The sequence below is a fragment of the Megascapheus bottae genome, chromosome 17 (assembly GCF_031878675.1).
Source record: "Megascapheus bottae isolate mThoBot1 chromosome 17, mThoBot2.hap1, whole genome shotgun sequence".
In the NCBI taxonomy this organism is placed as follows: domain Eukaryota; kingdom Metazoa; phylum Chordata; class Mammalia; order Rodentia; family Geomyidae; genus Megascapheus; species Megascapheus bottae.
Window position 1 is genome coordinate 8,152,203 of NC_143525.1, and position 16,421 is coordinate 8,168,623.

Here is a 16,421-nt window from a genome sequence, read left to right on the forward strand (position 1 = left end):
ATGTTGTTGTCCCCATTTCCCTCCCCCCACCCCTCCCAATCATCTTGTTTTCCCAATAAACAAATAAATGTATATACAATATACCAGGTAACAAAGTCAGATATAATAACAATATGAGATTAACCAAAGAGCATCAAAGGAGAAGAGAAATAACATTGTGCACTAAGAACAACAATCTCTCAAGATAAAGCTCTTGTTTCCATATCTTGGAGATCCTTTCATTTAGCCTCATCCTAAATGACCTTATGTACCTAGGTTTTGAGCTATTGGAATCCTCTGCTAGGAGAGTCCTAGATGTATACTAATTATTACAAATGAGGGAAACCATTGAGCCTATGTTCCTTGGGGTCTGGCCTATTTCACTTAATATGATTTTTTTTCCAAGTCTTTCCATTTCCTTACAAATGGGGCAATGCCATTCTTTGTGATGGCAGCAGAGTTTGGAGCTATTCTTCTGGTTATCTTTTGCCTTTCAGTTTTTACCTTTTGCTTCATGTGATATCAAGGCAAAGATGCTCATTTGCTGAGCAGTGCTAGGAAGCAGGCGGTCTCCATGGTAACTGATAGACAGCGTTTACTGTGGAAATTTCCAGAATTAACAGAGCTGCATTGCAGAAGGATGCATAAAGCAGTATTCATCTAGAGAGCCTCAGACGCAGAAGAGCACTTGCCGTATTTTACAGGGTATGTGTTGTGGTGTGTGTGTGTGTGTGTGTGTGTATGAGTATGAGTGTGAGTGTGAGTGTTTTCCTTACTTTAAGGAGGATTAGCAGTGTTATCTATATATATGTTAAGAAGAGAATAAAGGATTTTTGAGGCAGTTATTACATACTGGCCTGATAAATGCAAGGTTGCCTAGAGGGAAAAGAAGAAATGAGTTGTTAAGGAAGATATGCTTGTCATATAAATGAGAGGGAAGAATGTGATAATAAAGCAGATCTAAAATTTGTCAGATAATACAATGTTATTATAATAGTGTGTTTTAGGTATAAGAAGACATTTATTTATCTAGGGGAAAACAAGAACAGTGGGCATTTGGTGAGGAAATCTATAATGATCACTCTTTAATACCTGTTGAAAGTATGTAGATAGGAAGAATATCCAAGGATGTCTGCTGCTTCTTTATTGTGCTTACCTCAGTGATGAGAGGATTTGAGAAGGGCAGTCAAACCTTCATCCTGTTCACCGCCGTTGTACTTGTTGTATGGGGGATTGTTAAGGGAAATTCTTAAATGTATTTTAGTGTTAAGTTTTGGATCTTAACCAGGTAGATTTGAGTAGGTAATTGGGATTTCTTATATATCATCATTATAAACTCGAGAGAGATACATTTTGTTATCTGATATATCGGATATATTTGTATTTGGTTATTTGAAATTGGATAGGGAAGGGGGAAAACAAGATGAGGGGTGGGGGGGAGGGAAATGGGGACCAAGACATGTGAAAGGATATCAATATATGTGAATTAATGCACCTTCTATCTGGCAAATATCATGTAACCCTTCTATTAATTACAATAAAAATATATGAAAAAAACTAGAGAGAGATAAGAGATACAGGAAATAAGTAGCTATGATTTGAGTCATTTAAATGATAGGTGCAGTTTAGATGCTTAGCCATTGTAGTATCAGTTCTGTATTGATTCTGTCATGTAGTAAGCAACTGTATAGCTCACAAGCTATATCTTTACTGTTTGTTTCTTACCTATAAAGTTTTATTGAGCTTTAGCCATACTCATCAGGTTGTGTATTTGCAATTATGATTTATTACAAAGTCTATGGTGAAATATTCAGCCTCTGAATCTTTGTAGAAAAAGTTATGGACTCATGTTTTAGGTTTATTGAGCTCCTAAAGTTGCCATAATAATTAGAATTGGTGGCTTAAACCAACACAATTTTTTTCTCTCACAAGTTTTTTTGAACTCAAGGCCCAGGCATTGTCCCTGAGTTTCCTTTGCTCAAATCTAGCACTGTATCACTTGAGACACAGAGCCATTTCTGGCTTTTTCTATGTATTTGGTACTGAGGAATCAAGCCCAGGACTTCATGCATGCTAGGTAAGCACTCGACCACTAAGCCACATTCCCAGCCCTCTCCCAGTTTATGAGGCCAGAAATCTGAAGTCAAGGTGAAAGATCCTTCTTTCCTTCTTCCTCTTGCTTATTCAAAGCTGGTGTGGAGGCCGAGTCACATGTTCATAAATCCTGTCTTAATCTGTAATTTCCCCTATATCACTGCCTTCTCTTTTTGTGTGTGTGCCTTAGAAGGATGATTGTCTTTTAGGGCTGATCTTAATGGAATATACTGCCATTTGTTCATTCATTTATTTCTTCACTCATTCTAGCTTACATTAGTTATGTTGTTACATTTCCACCAATGATCCCAGCATGTACCAGCCCACCTCATCCCCTCTGTCATTTTCCACTCTCCCTTCTCCTTCCTAAAACAATTTCAACAGATTTCATAATTGCTTCATGTTCATAGTTGTAAACAATTTATTTCAGCCATATTCGTCCTTTTTTAAACCATGTTTCAAAAGTCTTCTTTCTGAGACTTTCAATAACATTTGTTATGATAGGAATGCATTTTGAGATTCTAGATGAATCTGAATCTATATTGAAGAACTGGGTTTACATTTCTTAAGCTTATATTAAGGATACCAGTTCTTGGCAAGCTTTCTTTGGAAATTTGTGAAGAATACATTCTGTAGGAGACTTGAATTACTGAGAAAGATGTTAACTCACTTCTCAAGGTGAGACCACCTAGACCTAATTAAACACTGTAGAATGTGGTCCCTATATCCATAAGCAGGAGAGACAAGGTAGTGCTAGAATATCTACAGGAGGAAAACAGTAAAATAGTCTTAGCAAATGGGTGAAGACCAGTACCTGACCCTTTATACCCTTCATATCCTTTTCTTCCTATCGCTTCATGTCTTTTTTTTTTTTTTTTGTAGTGAGGCTTGAACTCTGGGCCTTGAACTCTGAGGCTTGAACACTGTCCCTGAGCTCAAAGCTAGCACTCTACCACTTGAGCCACAGCACCACTTCTGTCTATTTCTGTATATGTGGTTCCAAGGAATTGAACCCAGAGCTTCATGCATGCTAGTTAAGCACTTTACCACTCGGCCAAACCCCCATCTTTCTTCATGTCGTTTTAAAACTCCCTAAAAAACAGCAAGTGAGTTTAGACTTTAATGGAAAAAAAAAATAGTTGACACCAAGATAAGAATCAGAAATGAGACTCAGGTAGATTATGATACTAGAAAAATATGATTCAAAAGAAATAGACATAATAAATAAGCAGAGTATAAGTAAAGAATGTACACATTAGTGTACACTTCTCAGATTTGGCTCCTCAGAGAGTCCTTGTGTCATTTAAGAGTATATAAATAATTAACTGAGGCTGTAGACATCAGTGATATCACATATGGGCTAATTTATGTATGGTGCCTGCATTCCCAGAAGATTGGTTTAGCATATTTAGCTACAATTCTGAAATGTTTGAAAAGTAATACTTGCACATAATATAGAGCCAGATACTCACCCAGAGATTCTAGTGTGCATATGCTGGAGAAAAAACATTCCTCATTCTGTAACTTGATGGCTTATGCCAGTATCCTTACCTGTTCACTTTAAAAATGAAACCTATAAGCTGGGCACCAGTGTTCACACCTGTAATCCTAGCTACTCTGCAGGCTGAGGTTTTAGGATAGCAATTCAAAGCCAGACTGAGTAGGAAAGTCCCCATATGACTATTATCTCCAATTAACCACTGAAAAACCAAAAAGGGAGCTGTGGCTCAAAGTGGTAGAGTACTAGCCTTGAGCAAAAGAACTCAGGGACAGTGCCCAGGCCCTGAGTTCAAGCCCCATCACCAACAATAAATAAATAAATAAATAAAACCTCTGCCACAGACTTTATGATGTAATCATAGGAATTAGATAAAGAATGTTTAGAATTAGATCTAAGGTAAGGCTCATCAAAGATGGGCATTCTAGACTAGTCTAACATATGTTTTTGAAAATGTCAGCGAGATTGTAGATCAGTTTGTGTTGGACTGGGTGTCTCTTGGTTCTTCATTCTTAGCCAAGATGGAAAACACAAAGCCAATCCAGGATTTTCAGGAAGAGTTCCTAGAAAGACAGGCCTGAATGAACTCTTTGTTTCCTTTGTGTTAGGGTTGTTATCTCTGAATATTTGTACTCTGAGCATCAAATTGAGATGGTAGGAAGCCATGAGAATAAGTTAAATGTTGTTTTTCCTTTAACAGTATTTATTTATAATAGTAAATTGTATGCTTAAGCCTAAATGCCTTTTGAGAAAGACTCAAATTCCCTTGAGTGCAACAATTGTAACTTTTCTTTGTGGATCCAGAGTATGTGTAGGAATATCATAAGGAAATACAATAAAGTCCAATTTAAAGCATAGTTTAGCATTATTTTAAGCTGATCATTGGTCACAGTTCATGTATTTAAGCTAAAATTTAACAATATAAAACACTGAGAATCACATAGACTTTTGAGTCTGGCTGATATAAAATGCCTGTGTTCTTAAATTTGTCTGCATATGAAATCTATTTTTGTAAAAAAAATAGACTGATTTGTTTGGGTAGATGTTCCCCAAATGATGAAAGTATACTTGAGAATGTAGTGGTTTACTAGTTAATTGCTGAGAAGAAAATTCATATAATAAGTGTATTAAAAATAAATGGCAGGGTGGGTCACTGGTGATTCACTCTTGTAATCCTAGCTATTCTGGATGCAGAGATTTGAGGATAGCAGTTTGAAGCCATCCCAGCAGGAAATTGCATCAGACTCTCATTTCTGTTTAACTATTAGAAAGCCAAAGATGAAGTTATGGTTCAAGTGCTAGAGCCCTAGCCCTAAATGAAAGAGCTAAGGGATAGCCCCCAGACCCTAAGTTCAAGACCCAGTACGAGTACCAATAAGCAAACATATTCTTAATGGGAAGTAGTTGAAATCTTGGTTCTTACTTGCTTCAGAAGCTGAAGTTCTGACTTTGGAGAAGCACCTGAAGTAGTTTCATGTTTGAGTAATAAGTATTAAGAAACAAGATGAAATGACAAACTGAAAACTAAGACAACTGTGTGCTAAACTGCTTTTTGTTTTTTTTTTTTTTTTTATATTTTAAGTTGAGACAGGATCTCAGTATGTAGCCCAGACTGACCAAGAATTCAAGATCTTCTCCCTTACTGGTGTGCTACTCTACCTGGCAAGCTTTCTATTCATGATATGGCTATAATAAAATAAAAACTACCAAGGGTTTCTCCTACTCAAGAGAAAGGAAGAAAGTGCTTCTGTTCAGAACTGATCTGTAGGTTTCACGAGGTGTAGCATTTGAGGCTGCTAGCCACTAAATACTGACTTCACCGTTGTCAGTCATTGCCCTCCCTGTCTGCTTTACTTCCAGGTATGGAGTGGGGTTCATCGATCATTGGTGTTCTCAAGAGCCTTGAGGATGGCAGGAGCTCTAGGTGTTCCTGCATTCTAGGCAATGGGGTGAGAGTGGGGACAGATATGGAAAATAACTTTCTACTAGCTTGTTTGTATTTGCCACATGTAACTATAAGAATGGCTTGTACCTTAGCCATACACAAATACATAGCCGGGCTCTGGTGTCTCACGCCTGTAATCCTAGCTAATCAAGAGGCTGAGATCTGAGGATCATGGTTTGAAGTCAGCCTGTGCAGAAAAGTTTCTGTGAGACTCATCTCCGGTTAAGCACTCAAAAGCCATAAGTGACGCTGTGGCTCAGGTGGTAGAGCACTAGCCTTGCACACAGAGAGGCTCAGGCACAGAACCCAGGCACTGAGTTCAAACCCTACAACTGACCAAAAAACCCCCCAAAAGACCAACCAACAACTCCCAAACAAACACATGAAAAGAAAAACTATAGATTTGGTGGTTTAAACAGAACTTAACATCTCCTAATTGTGGGGCCCTGTAGTCAAAGAAAGAGTGACAGCAAGGGCTGGTTGGTTACATTTTAGGTTCCCACGATAGTGTCCCTGGTTGACAGAACCTTATGGATCCTTCAGGGAAAGCAGTGAAGGACAATCGGTGGACACTATGCATAGGAAATTAGGAAGAAGAAATGAAGAATATTTGCAGGTAAAATAAAATGCAGGCCCTTTCTCAAGAAACAGTGTTTTTCCAAGGAAGAATCAGAGAAATTTTTCTTCCTCTTTAAGAGATAACTAAAAGGAGTACCTCTTTTCTCATTTTTGCTTTTCGCTAGTGTTCTCACTTGGCTTTAAAAAAATGTTTGATTTCTTTCATTGGCCCCTAAAGTACTTGTGGATATACGTTGACTGAGGGCTAGAGTTTAATGGTTAGACAGTCTAATGCTCCCTTACAGCATTCCTGTAGAAGCCCTCAACAGCCATGTGCTGTTGAAGTCAGAGCTATGAAACTCCTTTGGTTTTAATAGGATGAGTAAATGAATAAAATCCCTGGCCATAGGAATGAATAAATGAATGAACCAATGCCATGGGGACATGTGGTGATGTCATAGCCATGCCTTGTCTTTCTGTGCCTTTCACAACTGTCTTCCTGTCCAAATGAGAAACCCTTTTCTTTCAATAGCTTCACTGAGAGAGAACCCACATGTCTTGTAATTATACACATTTAAGGTGTTTTATGTAGCTGCTTTTAAGCCTATTCACAGAGTTGTAGTATGTCTTAACAAATACTTCATTTTTGGACATTTCCATGAGCCTCAAAAGATACCTTTGCATCTCTTTGTCAAAGTGTTCACTTTCAAGAAGAAAATAAGAAGCCAACCATGAAGGCATACATTTTGAGATACTTGGGAGGCAGAGGCAGCACATTACAAGATTAGGGTCATCCTGCATCAGAAGTTAACAAGGAGATCTTACCTTAAAAATAAAAGTGCTGGGCCAGGAGTTTGGCCTAATGTTAGAGTGCTTGCCTAGCATGCATAAAGATCCAGGTTCAATTCCTTGCTACCACATACATAGAAAAACCAGAAGTGGTGCTGTGGCTCTCAAGTGACAGAATGCTAGCCTTAAGGAGAAAGCCCAAGGACAGTGCTCAGGCCTTGAGTTCAAGCCCCAGGACTGGCAAAAAAAGACTGGTGGCATGACTCAGGTGGTTGAATACTTGCCTATCCAGTGTGAGACCCTGGGTCTCCCAATACCACAAAGAGGATGGGGAGAGGGAAAAATTTATCTAGAAGCTATTGCAGACTACATTACACTAAACCATTATCAGAGATGTTCCATAATTCTCAAATTGAATCTTGAAAATGATTAAGAGTATAAGAACTTGATAATTCTATGATTTGTGCAGAGTAGTGAAATATTCATTCCAGTTCTTGGAAATGCTAGTAAGAAGTATTGCATAACAGAATCCAGTCATGAGAGTGACATTTTGCCACTTTTATCATATTCTATTAGTTGGAAAGAACTTGTAGCTCCACTTGCCCTCAAAGGAAGAAACTTTTGCTAAATGGTAGAGCCAGGAAAGTGTACCAACCATCAATGGCTTGTTTGCTGTAGCTCTTACATTAAAGAATAAAAGTAGAAATGTGGCTTCCGATTTATAAGTAGTTCCAGTTAACTTTTCTCAGTTGCCCTCTGTGTTAGGCTGATACTGTCTGTTTCAGTGGTAACTTAGCTACAGTTAGTTGGTGGTTACTTTCCAGAACAATAATCACCATCAGTAGAATTCCTCTGTGTCAGACTGTGTCCTGGCTTAATCTTTCTGCTTCATGAAAGTGTCTGTGTTCACGCCTACATACAAGTTCCATATTAAAAGATCAATCCTAGCTTTACCTGTACACAAATGGTCACTCTAGATATGACAGTGTCAAATGAAATGAATGAATTTTTATTCATTCACGAATAAAAGCATTTACATGAATGAAAGCTAGAATCATGGCTTACATTGTGATTTGAGTATCTGTTATTTGGAACATGGGTTCCTTGTACTATTATTTATACAAAGTTAACTGAGCTTTGAACTGTGAATCCTGGCTATTAATATTAGTACTAATATAATATTAAATGTAAGTATACTACAAATTTTTAAAATAGGTATGTAAACATTGTATTCTATTGGGAAGGGTTTTGATAGAGTTTTGCAGATAGAGTTTTCTGTACTTTTGATAGAGGAAAAATAAGTAACCTAACATACACATAAGCTTTCCTTGTTCATATGACAAGATCAATGTTTGAAACAGATTCTGATCATTTATTTAGTGTGAAATGGAAAAATATGGTTGATACTTAGACTCTTTCTTTACAAAACATTGCCCTCTCTAGGTTGATAGAATTTGATCCTATATATTGGGGCATGGGCGAGGCTATGGGACATATTAGCTTTGTATTTTTTTTTAAATGGATTATTTTTTCAGCAGAACAATTGGGAAGGTGACATTTCATTTAATATACATCTGTAAGTAATGAGCACATCTGTAAGGAATGGGCTCTCACTTCCACGAGTAACTCATTTTTCAGCCCCTTGCTGTAATTAGTAGACTGAAGCGATGATTTGGAATAGCACATGACAGATTCCCTCCTAGAGCCCGCTAACTACCCATTCCCTGACTATAGCATAACGTGATAAGAAGGGGCTTCGTATATTTAGGCTGTGGTCTCCAAACATTCTGGGATTATTCAGAATTAAAATTTAAAAACAATTCTGCATTCTGACTTCTCACCTCCTGATATTTTGATTTGATTGCTCTAGGATAAGCTACTTGGGTTAAGATGGAAGCTGTGGACTAGTTAATGTTGGGTAAGATAAGGTGAGGACTGTTTGGAGATACAATTCTCAGCTCTTGGGATTCTCATTTGATAATACAACTTTCCCAGGTCTGGAAAGGATCTAATTTGGGAAATGAAAACTGACAGCATTAGAGTTGTCAACAAATGGGAATTTGATTTTATTAATATCATTGAAGCTATATCTACAGGATATGTAAACTTAGTTGTTTTTTTTTCTTAAATATAAAAAGGATGACAAACCCAAAACCTAGGGGTTAGACTGTTTTATTTAATGGGGGGAAAAAACCCACAAGTTTTCCTCACACTTTAATTAGTGCTAGCTACACACCAAAAGTTAAAACCTGTTTAAAATGTGGAAAAATTTGCTTCCCAATATTTTAACAGAGAGAGACTGAGAACCCACAGCATTGAATCATCAGGAAAACTGAAGATCTCCCCCGAGCAACACTGGGATTTCACTGCAGAGGACTTGAAAGACCTTGGAGAGATTGGACGAGGAGCTTATGGTTCTGTCAACAAAATGATCCACAAACCAAGTGGGCAGATAATGGCAGTTAAAGTAGGTGATGCCATGATTACTTTTGGTACTTGAACCCATGATGGGGGATTCTGTGGTGCGAGTAATCCACTGTGTCATTCTGTCCTTCCATCTCTGGTTCCTAGGGGCTGTTTAAACAAGTGTCTCTCTTGACTTCCTGGAGGGTGTGCTGCATAGCAGTTGTCTTGTTGTCATGTTTTCTTCCTCCGGAAACATGAGTGTATAAAGTGTGTATGTTCGTTGCACTTTTGGCACGATGCACTAACAGGTCTTAACCAGCCCCCCTTTCCCCTGTCAAGGTGAGTTCAGGCTGGGCGGCTGCATCCTGGGAGCAGGGCAGGGCTGCTCTAAGCCAGGCGGGCGCTGGAGGAAGAGGCAGCACACTGGGCTAGGCAAGGTGCGGGGCTAGGGCTAACAGCAGTCTTGCAGAAGGTTTCCTGGAAACCACACACATGCTGTTGCCACTAACCTCAACCTTACTCAGTCCTGACCGGCTCGGCTTCTCTTTGTTTTTATTGCATCTCTACTCAGTACTGCCCTGTTCCCTGGCTTCAAAAGTTGTATGGAAATGCATACCTTGTAATGATGCTGTCATATGCTGTCCTTCCTGTGAGTGTCTTGCCACTTACTATGTTCATTTAACAACAGCAGGCCAGAGATGGAGGTCGGGCCCATAGATTGGTGCCTCTGATGAACTGGTAGTGTTCAACTGACTTCTGTTGGGTGTGCATAACTGTATTCTGTGTGTTCTGATGTTTAATAAATTTTTTGTTCTGTATGAGGCCAGGGAGGAAAATCATCGATAAGGGGACAATTTAAAAAAGCTCACACTACTTTTTTTTTTTTAAACAATCCCAATTAATTTCTTTCTACTGTTTTCAGAGTTTGTCAAAGTGGCCTGATGAGATGAAGGCTCTATGTTTTACCAGTCATTTGAATTTGTCATAGGTCTTAGCTCTTAACAGTTTAACTAGTTAACATACATTCTACATGGAACTCTGCTGTAAGCACAGTCTTAATGTTAGCTGGGTACTGGTGGCTCATGCCTATAATCCTAGCTACTCAGGAGTCTGATATCTGAGGATCTCGGGTTGAAGCTGGCCTAGGCAGGAAAGTCTGTGAGACTCTCATCTCCAATAACCTACTCAGAAAAGCCCAGAAATGGCGCTGTGGCTCAAGTGGTAGAGTGCTAGCCTTGAGCAGAAGCAGCTTAGAGACAGCATCCCCAGTCCCTGAGTTTAAGACCCAGGACTGAGGGAAAAAAAACCCCAAAAACCAAAAACCTTCCCATTAAATATTTTATTTTCATTTATTGTTAAACATATCTGATGATGACTCATGTAAATAGTGTTAGGAAAATGGGTTTATGTTTTTGGTCATGTTTGTACTTTTTTTTTTTTTTTCCAGTCATGGGTCTTGGAATCAGGGCTTGAGCACTGTCCTTGGACTTTTTCTCAAGGCTAGAGCTCTACCATTTGAGCCACAGCACTACTTCCAGTTTTTTTCTATGTATGTGGTACCGAGATATTGAAACTGGGTCTTTGTGCATGCTAGGCAAGCACTCTACCACTAGGCCAAAATCCACGCCCACTTTTATACATTATCCATTAAGATAGTTTTTTATGGAGGGGGGGAATGGAAATTGATTTTGTGCTTTGGATTCCTGTGTTGTAAATAGGAAAAGATTGTCTTTTTTACAAACTTTTCTGGATGTGTGTTTAATTTTTCATGTCTATGTGTGACCTCCAGTGTCAGGTTTGTAAGGGAAATCTTTCCTACATGCCTAAGGTCCTAAACCATTCTTCCAGGTTCCAGGGAATGTATTTTTTAAACTAGAAAGAAAAAAAATCCATAAATTATTTTATAAGACATAATTTTTCCAAAGTAAAGGAATTGAAAAGTAAAGAAAGTACTTGACACTTTAGTTTTTTTCTCTCTAGTGATTAATTTGATTACATTATAGTTGGTGTAATTCCCACATTTTGAAGAAATTTTAGAGCAAAAATAGGGAATTAATTTTCCATTCTTCATAGTGTAATTTTTATCAGGGACTACAGTAAAAGCTGGGGTTGATTGTTGATGTAAATTCCAATTCTTTAAAAGGTTCTGCAGTCATCTATTGGGCCTATAGACCAACCACAGTGAAATCAGAAGAGTGCACTATTTGTTTACTGCTTTAAACAATTCAGGGAGCATAGCACTTGGGGTAGGAGAGGATGGATGGATGACTAATACCACATTTTCTGTATCAACTTGCATGTAAGTGAGGCATATATCATTGAATTCTGTGACTTCAGTAATAATGGATGAGTAAGAATATATGTTGAAATATATCAATTGATAATGGATGTATACTATCCATGATGAATTTTTAAATGTATTTATTGTTACATTCTTCAGGGATGTGTAGTCTTTCTTTGCACCAGAGAGTGTGTCCACGTCATGCATAAACCTATCAGATTGATGAGTGTAATTATATAGAAGCAATACATTTGACATGTTACATTTAGAGGGACTGTGAGACAGTTAACTCACTGCTGAGGACTTTCCATTGCCGTTGGCAAAAGAGGAAAAACACTTTGAAGAAGCTCTGTGCTGACATTTTAATATATATTTCAGGAATATAAAATGTAGTCTGGTCTGTAAATTATCTTGCAATTTGCTTTCAATAGCTCCATAAAATATTTTTTAAAGTGTTTCCACATTTTTACTTTCTCCAAATTAATTTTGCCACATATGAGATGTGTGAATAGGTGACTTCTTAGATACAAAAAGTAATTCTCAAAGACTCAATCTAAAAATGTCAGCTTAAGGTAAGTATGATAAGTCAGATTCAAAAGGCATATATTTAGGATGCACTCTCAGGCTGCCAGTTCTTGTTAGGACCTTAGGTGTGAACATTGTAAAGCCCCTGGTTTTACTTGCTGGTAACTAGAAAAAGAGATCTTGCTGTTTACTGAGGGAAAGTGATTCTACTAGTTTGTCTTTATCTGTGCCTGATGACAGCCCTGGGGTTGTCTAGCTAGGGCGGAGGCATTGTCGTCATAAGGGCCTCTTGAGGCTCAGCAAGGAGAGCTATCTACTTCTGACTTTCATTAGCAGGCTACAGAAAATATTTAATGTCTTATTTACTTAATTTAAGTTTAAAAAAATTGAAATGATAGTGTGTAAAACATAGATTGTATATATTAGAGAGTTAACATGGTATTTTATACACGAATGCATGAGTAATGTTCAAAACAGGCTTGACATACCTACACAAACATTTTTCATTTCTTTATGGTAAAAATGAACCCCTTTTATATTTTTAAAATATATAGTACTTTATCAATATCTATGGTCTTCCTGGTGTATAAGGCACAGCATACCAAAACTTTGTATTTGCATCTAACTCCAACTTAATTTCCTCTTGATCAGCAATTCCCCATCTCTCACCTGCAGTCCTTTCCCAGCTCTTGTTATCTACCACTGTACTCTCAACTTCTATGAGATCAACTTTTTTTTTCTTAATGAGGATTGAACTTAGAGCCTTATGCTTACAAGGCAGGTGTAGGTACTCTACCACTTGAGCCATACCTCCAGCCTCTTTTTGCTTTGATTGTTTTTGAGGGAGCATCTTGCTTGATAACCTCAATTGGCCTGGGATATGATCCACCTACTTGTGTTTCCCCAAGCCATCAGGACATTCACCACCATGTCTAGCAATTGTGCATTCCCTGTTGCTGGAATAATAGGTGTGCACTGCCACACCAAGCATTTGATTGAGACGGAATCTTATAAACTTGTGCATGCTAGGCAATTACTCTACCACTAGGCCAAACTCCCAGCCCAAGGAATCTTATAAACTTGCAAATCTGCGCTGGACTCAAACCTCAGTCTCCCAACATTTTGCCTCCCAAGTAGATTACAGGCTTGAACACCCTCCCTCCCCAAATGCTCGGTGAGATCAACGTTTTTAGATTTGACAAATAAGAACCACACACTGTTTATCTTCCTGTCCCTGGCTATTTTACTTAACATAATCTCCCATTCCACTCATATTTTCCTGATTGAGTTTCATTCTTTTGTCTGGCTGAATAGTATTTCATGGTTTGTGGGAAGCATATTCTCTATCCACTCATCAGATAATAGACGATATACGCTAGGGTGGTGTCTGTTCCCGTGGCTATTGTGAACAGTTAGTTCTCCAATAAACATTGTAGTTAATGCTCCACTTTGCACAATTGTGGGGTAACCACTGAATGTGAGACTTGAGACTAAAGGAAGGCTTGCTTCTCTATGTAGCCGTTTATAACGGTTAGTTCCTGGGTGGTAAAACTCAAGAGTTCAGACCCAGTGTTTTCAAGATGAGTCAGGATTAGGTTTCTGAGCTATGGTTAGAGAAATTCAGGTCTGCCAGAAAACACACAGCATTGTTAGGGCTGAGAGGATCAGAATTAGCCCAGGACTCAGGAGAAGAATAACGAAGAGGAGGCTTAGACAGAGTGTAAACTGATTGCTGCCACAGATTGCCGAAAGAAGGAAGGATGATGGATAACAGTTCCAGCTTCCCTGTTGTTTTCTAATAGACTCAGGTGCAAGTCGACTTGTTGGAATTCTCTATGCCCCTTTCATGTCTGTGGGCTAGGAGAGAACAACACGGGGAGCATGTCAGAGTAAGAATGGAAATGAGATTGCTGTCTGAAGGAAGCAGGCCAGCTGACTCTGGGTTATTGTCTGAAGGGACATCAGACCCTTGTTGCTGGGTACAGCTTCCACTCATTGGAAAACGAAGCTCACTGGAGCTAGGGTTTGCATATGTAGATAGGTTCTGCTAAGGTAATGGCTGCTGATTATTGTGGTGACTTTTTTAGTTCTCTGCTTGGGAAGTTAACTGTGGTTAGCCAGGAAAGCAGATTGTTTGAGTTACATGCCTTGGCCAGTCTTGTGTTAGCAATGTCATCTTGGAATTCAAGGGTTTTGAGTTTTCTCTGTTGACATACCTCATTTCTCTTATTCCCCTACCCTTAACTCTGTTCTCACCTCTTCTGCTCATTAATGTAATCCAGGCTTGGTTACTTGATTTTTGATATCTGGAATTCTCTTCATTTATTTCTGGTAGAAATGGGATTTGGATTCAGGTCTTAATGCTCGCTAAGCTGGCCCTCTACCACTTGAGCCTTGTTTTCACCCAAATATTTGGATTTATTTTTTTGTTGGTCATGGGACTTGAACTCTGGGCCTGGGTCTTGTCCCTGAGCTCTTCAGCTCAAGGCTACCTCCCTGTCCCTTGAGCCACAGTGCCACTTCCAGCTTTTTGGTGATTAATTGGAGATAAGCGTCTCACAGACATTAGTGCCCAGGCTGGCTTTGAACCTCGATCCTCAGATCTCACCCTCCTGAGTAGCTAGGATTACAGGAGTGAGCCACCGTGCCTGAGCCAACATTACCTCTGACACTTGCTGGGAAGGATTAGGACTCTTACTGAATCAGCAGCCTTCAGTGCAGGCCCTCTGTGTCGTCTGCTGATTAGTACACACCACTCCTCCTGGTGCAGATCACAAGTGTATGTAATCAGAAAAATATGTCTTTGTTACCATACCACTCTCATAAACATACCCCTTCTGTCAAAAGTTCCATGAACTGGATGGTTTTGGTGGGACTGTGGTGGCTAGTACTAATAGGAGGGGGCCCATTTTAGTGTTTAAATATTGATCTTGCCTGTTATTCTAAAAGTACTAGAATGCTGTGTGATAAGGATGCCCTTAAATCAGGGAAGGTGGTATAGAGTACTTTGTTAGGCACCTGAAAGACCATAGTGGTGACATTTGATTATTCAGCTATCTGTGGGATGCAGAAGTCATTGCTATGTTGTTTCGAGTAGAGAATGTATACCATTATTGTATACTTATGATTGGCCAGCTCATGTGGTTTCATTTAGAAGTTTATAATTGACAGAGCCATATTTTTTCCTCACTATCCTCATTTTTATTTAGTTATTCATACATGTTCTGTGATAGGTTAGTTTTCCCAAATGGTATAGTGATTTCATGTAGCTACTATTTTTGTTTACTTTCAGTGGCATGCTTATGGAAATGCAATATAAATACAGGAAAGTGCAGGCATCTTAACTATATAGGATAGAGCCATATTTAAAAAATGCCTTCTAATGTTTGCTAGCTGTGGTGTTTCATATGGAAAGTACAGTAGAACTCCTCTAAGAGTGTGTAGATTGTGGTTGAAGGCCCTCTGGGGAGTTTTAGCTTTGTGTTTCCTTTGCTTTTGCTTCAAGCTTGTGGTTTTCACTCTGTGCAAACAGTAAAGGAAATAAGATAAAACTAGTGCTACTCTGGTTGGTACAGAGAGTGAGAAAGGTTGAGGTAGCTCCCTGGTAGAGTGCTTGCTTTGATATGCTTGAGGTCCCAATTTTAGTTCTCAGCATCCCTTCCCTGCCCACCTTCCCCACACAAAGAGAATAGCAAGTGGAGACCTTACCTACCTATACTAGTATCCTCAGGACACTTGCCAAGAGGGAGTATGAGGGTATAAGTCAGATAGTTTGGAAATGTTTGCTGCGGGTGGATCTATCTTAATTAGCCATGTAGGTTTCTGGACATATTGGATATTTAGTTTCTGAAATTTGCCATTTCTTGACTGACATGAGTCATGCCTTTGGATCGTATCTCAGCAGACGTAGTGACCTGGAGAAAAGCTAAGTTCATTCATGTCATACCCTACACGGTAGGCATCTGAACTAGCATTTGATGTATTCTGTGCATGTTTTCTAGTGTTATTTGTTGTCTGCATTAATGCCTGTTGAATCGCTTGTACATTGTACTGTCACCTTGCTTTCTTGTCATGGGTTCTGAGGGGATGGTCTGTCACTTAAGATCTTCAGACCTTTAAAAGTTTCATTGCTGTTTGACATTGTTTATTTTTTCCCTCAAATGCACATTACATATGTGGAAATGAGGAAGGTGCCACCCTAACAAAGCGCGGTAAGCCTGTTCCATTAACTTTGTCCCTAGAGTAGCTCCTCCGATGAGGTAATGTAACATGTGCTTTTGCAATGGATCTGCAAGGTTCCCTGGTAGAGGATGGCAAAAAGAATGTTAATTAGACCCCCTCACCCT

At 38.9% G+C, this 16,421-nt stretch overlaps 1 protein-coding gene across 3 annotated transcripts in view; it reads left to right on the forward strand.

Annotated features, from left to right (window-relative positions):
* The window catches only part of Map2k4 (mitogen-activated protein kinase kinase 4), a 76,193-nt gene that overhangs the window by 36,500 nt on the left and 23,272 nt on the right, over nt 1–16,421 (forward strand). For 2 of the 3 annotated variants that reach the window (XM_090349546.1, XM_090349547.1), the window contains one exon: nt 9,156–9,330. In XM_090349546.1, the coding sequence (XP_090205672.1) occupies nt 9,156–9,330 (175 nt within the window). Of the gene's footprint in view, nt 1–618; nt 685–9,155; nt 9,331–16,421 lie in introns of those variants that run through there. The other variant, XM_090349548.1, reaches the window with a different exon arrangement.